General features: G+C 38.7%; 2 protein-coding genes across 2 annotated transcripts; one reads left to right on the top strand and one right to left on the bottom strand.

Moving 5' to 3' along the window:
* Positions 1 to 2,519: 2,519 nt before the first annotated feature.
* Positions 2,520 to 8,206, bottom strand: LOC133870114 (putative U-box domain-containing protein 42). The gene is made up of 4 exons (XM_062307169.1): positions 8,000 to 8,206; positions 5,583 to 6,746; positions 4,812 to 5,121; positions 2,520 to 4,523 (listed from the first exon to the last, which is right to left on the bottom strand). Exons 1-4 carry the CDS (start codon positions 8,003 to 8,005, stop codon positions 2,950 to 2,952), a joined length of 3,054 nt encoding a protein of 1,017 aa, XP_062163153.1. The 5' UTR covers positions 8,006 to 8,206; the 3' UTR covers positions 2,520 to 2,949.
* Positions 8,207 to 10,044: 1,838 nt separating this feature from the next.
* On the top strand, positions 10,045 to 15,264 carry LOC133870105 (amino acid transporter AVT6A-like). Its single transcript, XM_062307158.1, has 5 exons — positions 10,045 to 10,785; positions 11,616 to 11,768; positions 12,636 to 12,839; positions 14,156 to 14,621; positions 15,039 to 15,264. Exons 1-5 carry the CDS (start codon positions 10,368 to 10,370, stop codon positions 15,163 to 15,165), a joined length of 1,368 nt encoding a protein of 455 aa, XP_062163142.1. The 5' UTR covers positions 10,045 to 10,367; the 3' UTR covers positions 15,166 to 15,264.
* Positions 15,265 to 15,329: the final 65 nt, after the last annotated feature.

Here is a 15,329-nt window from a genome sequence, read left to right as displayed (position 1 = left end):
GCTGAAAAATCAGATTTGAGAAACTGACCTCCATCCTCCATAGAAAACTCCAAAGGCCCTAAACCTTTCAACAAGACAGGGACTCCATTGGCAGAATATTGCATAGTCATAAGGGAAAAATCCCAAAGGACCGGTCCAAGGGTTTGTAACCACTGAACCCCGAGGACCATGTCACAACCACCTAACGAAATGAGGTAGAAATCTGCCTGAATAGGCTGACCTTGCACTTTGAGGGAGACGGATGAGACACGACCGAAGCATTGAATAGTCTCCCCATTGGCAATCTTCACTTGCAAGCTGGGAGTGGATAATACTGGAAGGTGTATTTTGGCCAAGAAAGCCGGATCCAGGAAGTTGTGGGTACTTCCTGAATCAATGAGGATGCTCACCACATGTGACTGCAACACTCCCAATAGACGCATGGATTTGGACCCTGAAGAACCCGAAATTGCACTGATAGAAATTTCAGGATCTTTGCACTCCACTATATCAAACTCTGGAACCGTATCAACTCCCTCGGTAGAGTCATAATAAACTTCATCAGAAGGATCTTCCGAAGGCAATTCTAATCCGGACATGAGGAATAACCGTGGAGACTTACATTTATGTCTCGGCAGCCACCTGTCATCACAGTAATAACAGAGACCTTTGTCACGTCTCTCTTTCATCTGAGCAGGAGTAATACGTTGGACTGGTAGTCCGGGGGCAGCTTTGGTAGGTAATGCCAAAGGGGTCGAAGCACTGGGCTGAGCCGAGCTAGGTAAGCTACTGGATTGACCCCAAGATTGATGTCGACCAAAAGAGACAGAAGATGATGTAACACGGAGGGGTCTCCGGAATGAGAGGAGATATTCCTCTTGTAATTTAGCCAACCCAAACGCAGCTCCCAACGTAGGTGGGTGTAACATTCTCACAGGTAAGCGGATATCGTCCTTCAAACCACTAAGAAAACAGCTTAATCTGTTTTGCTCCGAAACCCCTCGTAGCCTATTGGACAGAGCCTCAAACTGGGATGTATATTCTGCCACTGTGGAAACCTGTCGAAGCCTCATCAAAGCTTCCATCGGGTCATCATAGGTTGGCCCAAAACGGGTGAGCAAGGCCTGGAGGAATGCATCCCAAGTGGGAAACTGGCCAGCGTCCTCAGCGTCCTGGAACCAGATTAGAGCCTCTCCCTCCATGTGAAAAGAGGCCATGCGAAGACGGTGATATAAAGGCGTTTGATAGAAATCAAAAAATTGGTTCGCCTTGTAACACCAATTAGCAGGGTTGTCACCATCAAACCGTGGGAACTCTAAACGGAAAGGACGAGTATGGAACAACTGATCCTCACGTCGATCAGGAAAATCATCCTGAAACCTGAGTTGGTGATCGTCTTGCACATCCCAACCATTCTGGTCAACTGGCCTCCGAGGATTCCGAAGACGATCTTCACGACCTTTCGGGGCAACACGACCTTCCCGACCCGGAACACGATGATCCCCCCGGCCAGGAACAAAGGGAAGCTGAAAGGGAGGCGGATCGTCAGGAGGCGGACGTTCCGGTTGCTGTCTGGGCTGCGTAGCAATAAAGGTGCGGAACATGTCAGTGAGCTCAGTCAACTGCTGCTGGACAGCTGCATTGGTAGTTTCTTGTTGGGCTATGTGGTCATGACAGATTTTTAGAGAGTCGGTGAGGTGAGCTAGACGAGTACCGTCAGCCATGAGAAGAAAGGAAAAAAAAAAAAATTTGTGGGCGAGAACGATCAACGCAGAAGCAATGGGTAGGAAGGACTGAGCTCTGATACCACTTGTAAAGGGATTGTTTTAAGAACAAAGAAGAAATGGCAAACTGGATGGAATTTTGGAGTGTATTGAGTAAAGATAAGGGCTCTTAGAGAGGCCCGAACTCTCAAGAAAGGATGAACAATTCAACTATATTCTCGCTTGCCCTGACTCTTCCTCCTCCTTCCTTTAAATAACCCAATCGGTTAGAATATATTCTAACCGATTGCCAGCTCCTCCTTCCACGTTAACATAAAACAAAACAAAAGGAATACAATTGAAAGATGCTCCTAGGCGCACCGTTACAGGGATAAAACAGTAAATTAACATAAGTGAGGTGGACTTATTCTAGAAGCTCGGATAGGATCTCTTCTGCTACCAGAATTCTTCCATCCTCTGGGCTGACCCTTCTGTCACTCGGATCCTTCCTGTCATCATGGGCTGATGCTGTCCAAAGCTACTTCCGGCTGTCCACTTTAGCAGGCCCATAACATAAAGATCGTTCCGGCATTGCCAGCCCAGAGTTGGCATGCTATATTACGGATTCCCTCAAGGAGGAATAGCAGGCCAAGACAAGTGGGTCGGACAGAATCATGACAAAAATCCCCCATATTTGCTGAGATTATTAAATCCAGAACTAACAATTACAACAAGAACATAAGAGGAAGAACAGATATACTTGAAAGGTCATCATCTCTGTAAGGTTGAGGCTTGAGAGAGAGAGCATAACTAAAGTCAAAGAAGTGACAACAAAGCTGGAATTATTGCACAAAAGATCGGCTGTTTTCTTCGAGACAAGATTGTTGTGCAGGAATCAAAGAAATGGGTGGGTTCCACCACATGAGTCTCACGTGGGACCCATCCCATGTCTCTTTGTCTTCTGCATAACAGTTACATGCAGGACAGTTACATGCAGGAGGCATTAGCCGTTTTCTTCATCTAGCAATACACTTGAATGTACACTTATAACATATACATAAAGTCCTACAATCAAGAAACCACAACTAAAAAACATGGGATCCATTCAACAACTAGAACTGCTAAACTAAAGGACTCAATAATCACCTCTACCAGGTTTGTAGGACCTGTTACGACAACTTCATCACTTGGTAAAAAAACTCAAACAGTTCGTGCTCAAGATGAACGCACGTACAAAAAGAGGTGATTTCTGCATTAGTCCTATCATTTAGCTAGTAGAGAAATTTGGCATCTTATTCAAATGCGTCAAAATCTTCTCAGCCAACTGCCTCGTATTACCATCCCCATGATGAAAGGCGCTCACCAATGTGGCAGGCAACAACCTGTCCTGTGATATATCTGAAGAAGACTTGTCGCCACCTTTCACCAAAAATTTCTCAATCACCCAGAGTGACTTTTGCCACAGACCCTCTTGCTGGTGCTCTTTCACCAATTTAAGAACATGTTTTATGGCATTTACTTCACTCAACATGTTTACACTCTGGTCTACATCAACTTTGTCATCCAACAATGTACATATAGCTGACAATGCAGCTTCGGCCACCTCAACATTATCATGGTCCAAGCAAGCCAACAGCTTTTCAACTGCCTTTGCATCAACCAAACAAAATGTGTTTTGTGAAGAACATGCCCCTCGGTGAACTGCGCACACTGGTATTTTACTCCACTTTGATGAACCAAAAGATAGGAACTTGGGTAACCTCACAGACTTGGTTTTCTGGATTTGTGGTGGTTTTGATAGACTTATTGATTCTGATGAGAGATTCTCCAACCCAATTGCTGATAACCTCTGTACTTCATCACTTGATGTCTTCATGAGCAACTCTGTGAACACTAACGTGAAATTGTAGTTTCTTGCTAGAAACAACATTTGAGGATCATATAGTGTTGCTGTGAATCTGACTAGAATGCCCACCAGGCCTTCCAAGTAAGCACTTGCATACCTGCTTGATCTTGTTCCACTTCTTTGGATTTGATTGATTGTTTGTAGGATCGTCGCGACTACATTCTTGCCCTGAAGAGCTATGTTGAGTGTCAGGTTTTGGTGAGGGAGTTGTGCTAAAAATTTTGCTGAAACTGCATGTCTCTCTGTGATTTGGGTTATGTCAGTCGGCCTCTGTATTAGATTCTCAGGTTGGCCTCTGGTTTTGCATAGTCTTTCTACTAGTATGTGTCCCATGTAGGGTGAAAGTGTAGACAGTAGCTTAACTGTTAGTACCCCAAGTTCTTCATGTGGATTATTGATGAATTCAGTCAGGTTGTAGCTTGCTTCAGTCGTGTTGACCGCTGAGACAATGATGGCTGTTGATTTTGGTGTCTTTGTCAGGCACAAGAGAATTCTGATGAGGTTGACGTTGAGTTCATCAGGGGTTGAGTTCTTGAGCATGCAGATGATGTTGTAGGCAAAATAGTTGGAAGACACGATGTGTCCATGACTATTCACTCGGAGGTTCTCAAGGTCAAGTCCAGACTCAAATATATTCGCTATTATTGCAGCTGCTTCTATTTTGGAGTTCACAGGCTCGTCACATATTCTCCTACTGAACATCTCTTCCACCATAATTTGTACTACTCCAGCTTCCACAAGTATTTTTCCATTTGGCCGGTAGGATGAGATTCGACCTAGAGCTTTAAATGCTTCCCTTCTGGTCAAAGTGTTCCCACTCTGAACCATTTTGATGAGAGGGGGAGAAGCTCTCTCAGCCACGCAGGTTTCTCTCTCTTGTCCGAGAGCAATTTCCCCAAGGTAGCTCGCCATTTCCATTTTCGTCTCTTCGCAACCTGTTATTCAATTTGCTTCTAGTCAACATTAATTTTTGTTGGATGGCAAGGAGTTTCTATTAACTATGCTTATAATATGATCTGCTCTGAAGCTGAACAATATGGTCATTGGAAATAGTCCAAAATAATTCTAGGCTTTCACATAATTTTCCGAATAGCTGTTATTAATTAAGACTATGCTTCTTACAAAATAATTTTCTAAAGACCTTTCCTATTCTATTTCAATATATTTATTTTATTCAACTGTTTGAGGTGGCTTAGAAAGACTAGAAGAAGTTCTGAAATTACCTTCAGTGAGTTGATTTAGAAGAGGTTCCAAAAGTCCACATTCTGCCATGCGCTTAATGTTATTTGGTGCTCTCTCTAAGTTCCTTAGGATTTCATCTGCTTTTTCTGAGGCAAATTCATCGATTGAAGGTTTGTATTTAATAGAGATCAGCATTAGCATCCCTCCAGTAACCGACCCAATTTTCTTGCACAAAGATAGGGATCTTGAAAGTTCAAGCAAGAACAGCAATGATGCATGCCTTATCGGCTGGTGACTACTTGACAGCATCTTAATTACCGTTGAAATATCCATTGCTTTATAAATTATTTCCTGCAAGAAAAAGCAACCAATGTTCAGTGTTATGGTTTTAGAAGCTCTTCGTTAGTACTTTTAAAGTAAGGGCATATACTTGTATGCCAACACATAATATAACATAGAAATAGCAGAGAGATAGAACAAGAAGTGCGAGAGCTTGTTTGGGAAGGTTTTGATTGTATGAATTGGAAGTTATAGCCAAGGATTGGTCAATTGTAGTTGATAAAGGTCCAAATATATAACTATTCTCCCAAGAAAATATTGGATATCAGTAACTGATGAAAGTTCTTTGATAGGGCTTCTTTGTCTATATCACTGAGAGAGACTACACTGTCACCTCTCAAGTTATCATTTTTATTTTCATAATTTTGAAACACGTAAGTATACATGAGCATTAAGGATAAGTTCCAGAGCACCGTATTGTTTTTTAATCGTTTTTCTAAATGAAATTCAGGAAACAGGTAAAGAGCTAAAACCTTGCATTCATCATCTTCCTCTGCAAGTAGTCGTAATAGTTCCAATGCTGCACATCTAACATCTCTGTCTCTGTACTCTAGAAATTTTAGGAGCGAAGGCAATATTCCGACACTCAAAACTTCTATACTGTTATATTGTTTCCTTTGGCAGATACTTTGCAAATCTTTTATTGCTTCGAGTACCATACTCTCTGAACTGGCTAAAGACAAAGCTGTCTTGGCAACCTTGATGGTGGCTGAGTCATTCCTTTCCCTCCACTCCTCTATGGTCCACTTCAGAGCTATATTGGTGTTGAGATTTGTACTTACCAGCTTTTTCCCTGTGGTTGGGCAGATATTCTTCCCTGAGTTTTTGAATTTCTCAAACCACTCAGTTATTGCCTTCCTTTCATAGGTCACTCCTGTTTCTATGGTGACCGGGTCATCCATGATCTTCTGCGTGAGAGGGCAAAAGAAAGTTTCATAAAGAGGCTCTATGTACTGATCCACCTGTGGCAATGTGGTTGAGGAACTTCTTATTTTCCCATGTTTTCCAGCATTGTCCGAAATGGTGCTTTTACATGCTTTCATCATAGGAGGCATAGTTAAGAACTGAGGATTGTCTGAAGAAACCTCAACACTAATGGGGTAGAGATCTTGCTCTGTTGATACTTCTTGTTCCTTCAATTGCTTCTCCAAAGACAATCCATATGTATTGAGCCCATAGGCCTTTGCTAGAGTCTGGCTGATTCTAAATTCAGCATTCTGCATCTCATTTGAAAGAGACCGGATAGCAACTTCTGCATATTTTTGATCTCCAAATGACGATGATGGTATCAGGCTCAGGCAGTCTCCCATGTGTTTTATCACTCCTTCAAGCTGTGCTATGATGCTTCTTAGCTCATTATCTGAAATTGGTTCTGTGCCTTCTTGGCATCTCTTCATGATATCCTTGGCCAAATCAACGTTTTTGGATAGAGTTTGTAGAATCTGTATTGCATTTGCTGGGGAGCTCTCAGCTGTCAGCAACTCCATTATGGCCAGAGAAGCCCGGTAAATGTAGCATCCAAATTCAATAAAGTTTTCCTGCTCTATCTCTATGCATACTACTGCTACTGTGATCCCGGAAATGGATGCCAACATGGACTCTGAGAGACCTATAATTTGGGCTGTATCTTCCTTGATCTGTATGTTAGAATGATAGAATTATTAAGCAGTCACTACACCCATCAGTCCTTTAAGTTAAGGAAAATTATTTTTGCAAAGAGAGTGACAAGATTCCCTTTCTCTGCCCCCTGACACTTTCTTAAAACAAGGTCAGGATGCAGTTCCTCACTAGTGATGTATTTATCTTAGAGCATCATTGTAACTTGTATGATGTTCAGGAATTAGAATAAATTTTATCCAAAACAGAATCAAGATTAAAAACTACATTCATCTAAAACAGAATGAGAGAGAATTATTAAGCATTCACTATACTCATCGGTCTTCAAGTTGAGGAAATTACTTTTGCAAAGGGAGTAACAAGATTCCCTTTCTCTGTCCTTTGGACACTCCCTCAAAACAAGGTCAGGAGGATGTAGTTCCTCACAAGTAGTATTTATCTTAGAGCATCATTGTGACTTGTATGATTTTCAGGAAATAGAATAACTAAGTATCTTGATATTGTTCCTAAAATCACAATTTGACAAACTTTCAAGACAAGAGATACTGTAAGTACAGTACCCGTCTTCCGTTCTAAAGCTTGTATGCATTTATTCTTCTCATTATTTGAATCAACAGCAATAAAAGTTGCTTGTAGACTCTGGTTTCTTTACTCTAAGTTTATTAATTTCTAAAAATCTACAATATCGTGTGATTAGTGCAGTGTAGAAAAAAATACACTATTCACGGTCAATTTATATGGAACTGTCAAATATCCTCTGCCTCCGAGAACATAAACTAAACGTGAACCGTTCAGCAGCTAAAGCAGCTGATATGCTATCTCTAGGGGTAGTAGAGCATTAGACCATAGGAGTGACTAGCCTTGTGATTAGTGCAGTGTAGAAAAAAAATACACTATTCACGGTAATTTATATGGAACTTGTCAAATATCCTCTGCCTCCAAGAACATAAATGAGATTTGGAGGCTAGTCACTCCTATGGTCTACTGCTCTACTACCCCTAGAGATAGCATATCAGCTGTGCTTTAGCTGCTGAACAGTTCACATTAACTTCTGCTCTCATAAGAGTAAACTTATACTTTCTCGTCCTAATGCAATTGAAAAAAAAAAATGCTTAGAGAAACTTGTGGAATTCGTTTAGAGAACATCAACTATAAGTTTGTGAGATCTTTAGCCCTATAAGGCTCATTGAAAACATTATTGAGAATTTGAGATTTAGTTTTGAGGCTCAAAAGAACAAGAAAAGAAAAAAAAGAAAGACTCAGAAGCTCCTACCGACATCCAATTGGAGCTACTGCCCTGCCTGCCCACTATGCCCTTCCGGAGTAGAGCACCCAATCTTACAAAACCTGGAGTTGTGATTTACTCTAGAAGGAGAGGACATTTAAGATTTAAGAAGATGGTGGGATTAGTTTTGGCATTGAACAGTGGACTATTATATACATATAATTGACAAATTTTATCTTATATATAATCATACGCTAAAGGCGATACTTTCCTTGAATGCTATATCTTCTTGCTGAATTTTTACATCTCTCTCTCTGATTGTGTGTATGTGTGTACACACACTAAAGAAAGGGCTGGAAGACTTGACTAAGTCAGCCAAAACTCACTATCGGTTTGGTTTAAGGTTTCTTTCTTGAACTACAGTTTTGTTATTAGGGCATTTGATTTGTATTTTTCAACACCAACTGCTTTGCTTTTAAATGGCAGCACCTTAAATATTAGCAGCTTTCCTATTATGATTATCAAATTTTTTCAGTTTCTTGGATTTCTGATGTTTATATGATAAAAACCCATTTAAGATCTTGGTTTCCGAGTTCCTATATTTAGCCTCTGATTATATCAAGTTGTTGATTAAATTACAAGAGTCAAATAGCCTATTTGATGAAGAAACAGCCTTCGAGACGACTGGGTAAAAGGGATTAGGCTATTGGTTTTTCACTTCAGCTGCATTCGTCATTACTGAAACTATTCAAAAGTTTATATTATCCAATCGGTGCTTGACAAATTGAAATACATAATTTAAGATTATGGCACTTTCACATGTTACATCAAACACCTTAGCTGATGCCGGCAAGAAATTTTCTGGTCTTGTCCATTTACTTTTTCTTTGGTACCATCCCCAACTACCGCCAACACCTGCTCGCATTCACCATCAGTCCATCACCATCACCATCACCATCACCATCTATTCATCTCCATTTTTCTCACTTCCATTTCTGGCCCACTCCCTGGCCACGCCTCTGACCCATTTGCTCCACATCAAGAAACAGTCATTCACACCACAAGATGTTCACAAAAAAAGCAAAGGATGTGAGAGTCCGTAATTGGGTTCTGAGTGAAGGCCCATTGTCGGCGGCAGTTCCTTTTTTAGGTTCGTTTGAATTTGTGAATTCAAAAAGTACGATGTAAAAATAGCGATTTTAAAAAGTGCGATTTTTAAAAATGATTTTTAAAAACGCAGTTAAGCGTTTGACAAAATCGCAGTTTAGCATTTTAAAATACTGCGTTTTCAAAAAAGCACCTTATTGCCTACGATTTGAATAAGCATTTTTCTGCGTTTTCAAATCGCAATTTTTTAAAAACACAATTTTCAGACGGTTCATTTTCTGCGATTTGGTTTAAAATCGTACTTTTTTTCTACAAAATCGCAATCTCAAACGCACCCTTAGGTCTCGTTTATCTAATAGCTTAGCAGCACGATGGGTGCTTGTATTGCTTTCTTATAGCTCCGTTTTGACCGTTTAGGCTATTTGTGGGGGATATTCGGACATGTCACATGGAACAGTAAATTGTGAATTGAGGCTTTATCCCATAAGAAATCAGAGGTCTGATAGAATGGCAAAGGACTGGCCCAATCAGAAGTCTCATCCTGTCCACACCCATTAGATGAGGCCCTGCCCATATATATGTTTGTTGTAATCATAAATCTGATTAAAAAAAGAAATAATTAAATTAATATATAATAAGAATGCTTCTTCTTGTTCAATTGATGAAAAAAAAATAGGACTGTTAAGACATTTAAATACTTCTTTTTAAAATTTGATTCTAATTTGATGTGTTATAATCTTATAAAATTTTTAATTTTAAAAAATGTGTCACAAAAACATAGAATTGTAACATATTATGTTAAAAACAAATTCTGAAAAAAAAGTGTTTGAGAATCAAGTATTTCTCAAAAAGAAATAACGGGAAGAATGAACGTAATTGCTCAAGAGACACTGCAAGTAAACTCCAATTTCCTTTTCCAGCTCCAGATAAAGAGGGAAAAAAACAAAACCTACACTTAATGAGCAAATGCCCAGCCTCCGATTACCCTACAACAAGTGACTGAACAAAATCTGGATTCTTAGAAAAAAACAAACAAACAAACAAATGTTTGTGGACCATGCTACTTCTGGGCCACTCAGCATCAATCACCTGCAACTCCAAAGTTGATCATGTCAGAACCGACCCTTTTGTCTATGTACAAATCACTATCTTTGGGAGCCCACTAAACACGTGATTCTCATGAAGTTTTAGTTTTTACTCTCAAATTTCTCTCGCTCCTACCCCTCAATCATACATCATTTGGATTAAAGATAAGAACGCTACTTTTTTGCCACCGGAAAGTAGTAGAGTATCACCGGGAAGTGGAACCATGACCATTGACAAGAAGGAAACTATGAATTCAAGAAAACCAAGGCAACCCATCAACGAGAAATCGCCGTTGTTGCCAGAGAAGCAAGAGGGTCACCATTCGAGCGGGGAGTTAAATGGGGCATCATTTACTGGCTCAGTGGTCAATCTATCTACTACTATTATTGGTGCTGGGATTATGGCACTGCCTGCCACCATGAAGGTGCTGGGTCTTGGGCTTGGGCTTGGGCTGATACTCTTTGTTGCTCTACTGACAGAAGCTTCGTTGGAGATGCTGCTGAGGTTCAGTAAGGTGGGGAAGTCAGAGTCTTATGGAGAGGTAATGGGCGATGCTTTTGGAGGTGTTGGGAGGAGACTGCTTCAGATTTGTATTTTGGTTAACAACGTTGGGACGCTTGTTGTTTACATGATCATCATTGGTAAAGTTATGCCTTTGATGATTGATTGTTCTTACTCTTTCGACCATGCTTAATCTACTGAATGTTCTTTTCTATTCTTGTTTAATTAAATGATTAAATTCGCCATTTTTTCTTAGTTTAAACTTTTGAGATAACCAGTGGAGGTCTTGAATTTGAATCCTAACTCTACAATTGACGCCTATTTTTAATTTGAAATATTCTAGGTGTTGGTCTCACTTGTTGAGGGGAACTTAAGCTCACTCGTAAAGGGGATTGTTAAAGCATTAGTTAAATATTGAATTCACCATTTTCCTATCAGTTTAAGCTTTTGGAAATGTTGGAAGGAGGAGGCTGCTTCAGATTTGTATCTTGGTTAACAACGTTGGGACGCTCGTTGTTTACATGATCATCATTGGTAAAGTTATGCCTTTGATGATTGATTGTTCTTATTTTTTCGACCATATTTAATCTAGTGAATGTTCTTTTCAATCATTGTCTAGCATTACTTTTGTTGTGTTTTTAAATTTTAACTTTGTTCAAGACCAAAAGGGAAAGGATTGTGTGATTCTGGTTTTACTTTTTTTGACATATAATGAGCATTAATCAAGATCAAGAGTTAACTAGATTAAACTTCTGCTTTTGATAAAGTTAGAGAATATTATAGAATAAAAAATTAACCAAATAATCCATCCCCAGAATGAAAATTGGGAAATCTAGTGTAAAGAAAATTAAAAAACAACTACAAATGAAAAACGATTGATTCTCTGTTTATCTATCATCTTGGCTTGCTTGCTTTATAATGCAGTGATATGTGACTGTTTTTATGGTTTTGTATTCGTTATTTCACTCAGGTGATGTGCTTTCTGGGACATCTTCAAGTGGAGTTCACCATTTTGGTGTACTGGAAGGGTGGTTTGGCGTACACTGGTGGAACAGTCGTACCTTTGTTCTTCTTGTTACGACCTTTGTTGTATTTGCTCCATTGGCATGCTTTAAGCGGATAGGTAAATGTCTATTCTATTAATCTTGTAAGCATTAACAAACACCAATTTAATATGTAACGATCTAGGAAAAAACGCTAGCCACATTTGCACTATCACCTCAAAAGGATTAGTCAAGTTGGAGCTTCCCTAGAATCACTTGTAAAGCTCAATTTCACGTAATAAGTAAACAATGTGAGACTTAAAACAAGTGAGCATCTCTTATAAACCACTCACTTTCTATATAAACTACTCATCTTTCCAATATGGGTTTGGGGTGTTACATAACATCTTAAATGAAAGGACTACATGACAATTTCTCCGTCTCACTCAGTACTTGCAGTCAAAAATTATGATTCGTAATATTCAATGATCTGCTTCACCAATACTCGCACTACCAAATTTTATTAATTTCAGTCCTACAAGTGCTTATTTTGTAGTTCTGATGACCGACCTAGCTTTTTTAAATGTGGCTACGCATACATCTGTTTTATTAATTTCTCGTGTTAGCATTTAAAGCACATGATTGAGATGGCATACAAGACTAATTTGTTTCATCCATTTCTTGCTATATTCGTAAGTCTGAGAATTATTCTTTTTTCCCTTCTACCACTACACGCATTTGATATGATTACTTGTTTCTGAACTCTAAAAGCACGAGCAAGAAATCAATACAAATCTTGTTCCCTTTCATAATGAATTTAGTAGACCTGAATTCACATACGTATTTTTATGCTGTAATACAGGAAATGATACATGTATTTCTAACAAAAATCCACATCATCTTCATCATTATGACATGTCATCTAACAATATAATATATAGCTCAAGCATTGTTATTCTATCATCTTCATCATTTTTTTGAATGACTCATGCTTTCTGTGCTTGCAGATTCATTGAGATACACATCTGCTTTAGCAGTGGCGCTAGCATTCATTTTTTTAGCTATAACTGCTGGAATCACAATTATCAAATCGCTAAATGGAAACATTGCTATACCCAGGTTTCTTCCTAATATTACCAATATTACTTCGGTCTGGAATCTCTTCACAGTTGTCCCTGTTCTTGTGACTGCATTCATCTGCCACTTCAATGGTAAGTTGGCTGATGATAACATAAATGGAATCTGCAATGTACAAATCTGCATGCATACTGAATGAAGGCGTCATTTTTGTAGATCAGCGATATGTTTTGTTTTTGGTTTTCATTTTGTGAAAACTGGCAAAGAAAGGATGCAGCTCAGTATATAAACTGTTTTTCCTTGATAAGTATAAAACAAACTTTCCAACTCTAATACTAGTCCATCGAGAAAGGCATCACCTTTACTTTACGGTAGTTGTGTATTGACAATAGTTAATGTTAGGATCATTCATGCAATACCGTTTCCCTTTGATATCACCTTTTTTTCCCCCTTTTTCTTTTTCATTTTTGGGCAAGTAATTTGCCAAAGAGAAAGAAAAAGGCTGAAAGAGTTGACTGGTCAATTTAGGGTTTATGTGGTAAATTATTGAGACGCCTGTTTGAGTTGATTTAATGTTAGATTGGTTAGACATTATAGTGAAATTTTTTAATGTTCGAGTTGATTAAATGTTCGAGTCAATTTAGGAGTTGATTTTTGTTGCTCCATGCTTGATATTATAGCGAAATTTTTTGTCGATTCCCTTTTGTTTTCTCCTACCTTAGTGCAATTTGTTTCTTTTTTTTTTGAAAAGTTCTATAAAATGTAGTCTTCCTAGTGAACAATGGCCTCAGAACTGAAGGATAAAGAGATACAAGCCATAGCACATATTGTAATCAACTTTGGTAATTCTTATTATAAAGTTCTCTTCAATATTTTGTTGCAGAACCAGTTTATTAAAATGTTATAACCGGTACATAACTCAAAAACTTAAAAGCATTAACGACTATTATGCATAATATGAACCTCTGCATTCATATACTTTATAGTCTAGCATAGAAGTTAATAAAAGGGCTTTCGCCAAATCTTGGCTTGGTGTAGGACAAGTATGCTTCGTGTTGAACACTTCTGCCATAGACTGTTTTAGAAGACTTTACTTGCTTGAGAAGTATGGAGTTGTATGACAATCACCCCCAGAAAATTAAAATCACGTCCACTTGCTTGAAGAATTACAGACCTATGGAATTCTTTCTCTATGCATTTTGCTGTCCTCTATGATATTTCTAGGTTGTAGATGAGAACCTAGAAATATCATAATTTATGCTCTATGCATTTCTTTCTCTGTTGTTTTTTCAATCAATGTCCAGAAAAGTTAGGAACTTCAATTTTTTTTTTTTTTTTGGGAATCCTGCATCATTTTCGAATTGACTTAATCCTGGGTTACGATGATCATTCTGCTTTTATTGCAAGGGGAAAAAGAATATACCTTTGTAACAGATTTCATTTTTGGCAGTGCATACGATAAACAGTGAGCTTGAAGACTCTTCCCTAATACGACCAGTTGTGCAGACATCACTGGCGCTGTGCTCTTTTGTCTACATACTGACAAGCTTCTTTGGTTTCCTCCTATTTGGTGACTCAACTCTTGATGATGTGCTGGCCAACTTTGACACCAACCTTGGCATTCCATACAGCTCTCTGCTCAATGATACTGTTCGCATCAGCTATGCCCTTCACCTCATGCTTGTTTTCCCAATTCTCTTTTATCCATTGCGCCTCAATTTGGATGGCCTTCTCTTTACTTCAGCTAGGCCTTTGGTTTCAGATAACCTAAGGTTTGCATTGATCAGCATTGGACTCCTTTTGCTTGTCTTCTTGGGTGCAAATTTTATACCCGACATCTGGGACGCTTTCCAGTTCACTGGAGCAACTGTTACAGTTTGCATAGGATTTATTTTTCCTGCAGCCATTGCTCTAAGGTTAATGTTCTTACTTCTACCTAGACTTTTAGAAAATGCACATACTATCATTTCAAATTGTAGGAATGGTGTTATGTCTACATGAGTTATTGAATGATTCTGGTCTGAGGAAAATACATTAGTGGTTAAAACATAGAGAAGGAAAGGAAACGGCAAAGCTGGAACAGGTGACAAGTATTTGGAAGATCATGTACTGAACTGATATACATTATTTCTTTTTCTTTCTCAATACATGTCACTGGTCAAATGATGTTTGGTCAGTATTGTGAGATAGTTGGGTGATAAAAATGTGGTATATATCATTTCTTCATAGGCATATAAATTCCAAAAAGCTAATAAACCAAACGTTGGTTTAGGTGGCTTAAAGCTATTTTGACTATATGAGTCATCTTATCCACTTGCTGATTTCTATTACAGGGATCGTCATGGCATAGCAGCAAAGAAGGACAAGATATTATCTGTTTTCATGATTGCTCTTGCTGTGTTTTCAAATTTGGTGGCCATATATAGTGACGCCTGTGCCTTATTCAAAAAGAACGCATGATTTCACCTAGTAACATGGTGGTTTTTCTTTTTCCATCATTGGGAGATCAGAAACATCGAAGTGTGGATATTGTAATAAATGAGAGTTCAATATCTGTTATTCTCTTTCGTCTTTTTCTTATTTTGATGGGAAGAGGGATGATTGAAGGGGGGGATTTGAATTCC

Source organism: Alnus glutinosa, chromosome 1, assembly GCF_958979055.1.
Source record: "Alnus glutinosa chromosome 1, dhAlnGlut1.1, whole genome shotgun sequence".
In the NCBI taxonomy this organism is placed as follows: domain Eukaryota; kingdom Viridiplantae; phylum Streptophyta; class Magnoliopsida; order Fagales; family Betulaceae; genus Alnus; species Alnus glutinosa.
This window is presented reverse-complemented; position numbering and strand designations above follow the sequence as displayed.

Bases quoted from the DNA above. Each gene is read 5' to 3' on its own strand.
- LOC133870114 (XM_062307169.1), bottom strand. The intron at 5,122-5,582 runs GTTTTAGCTCTT...TTTTTCTTGCAG, and splicing joins AGGAAGATGATGAATGCAAG to GAAATAATTTATAAAGCAAT. The intron at 4,524-4,811 runs GTAATTTCAGAA...ATTGAATAACAG, and splicing joins TCTAAATCAACTCACTGAAG to GTTGCGAAGAGACGAAAATG.
- LOC133870105 (XM_062307158.1), top strand. From the start codon at position 10,368: ATGACCATTGACAAGAAGGAAACTATGAATTCAAGAAAACCAAGGCAA. The intron at 11,769-12,635 runs GTAAATGTCTAT...CTGTGCTTGCAG, and splicing joins GGCATGCTTTAAGCGGATAG to ATTCATTGAGATACACATCT. The intron at 12,840-14,155 runs GTAAGTTGGCTG...CATTTTTGGCAG, and splicing joins ATTCATCTGCCACTTCAATG to TGCATACGATAAACAGTGAG.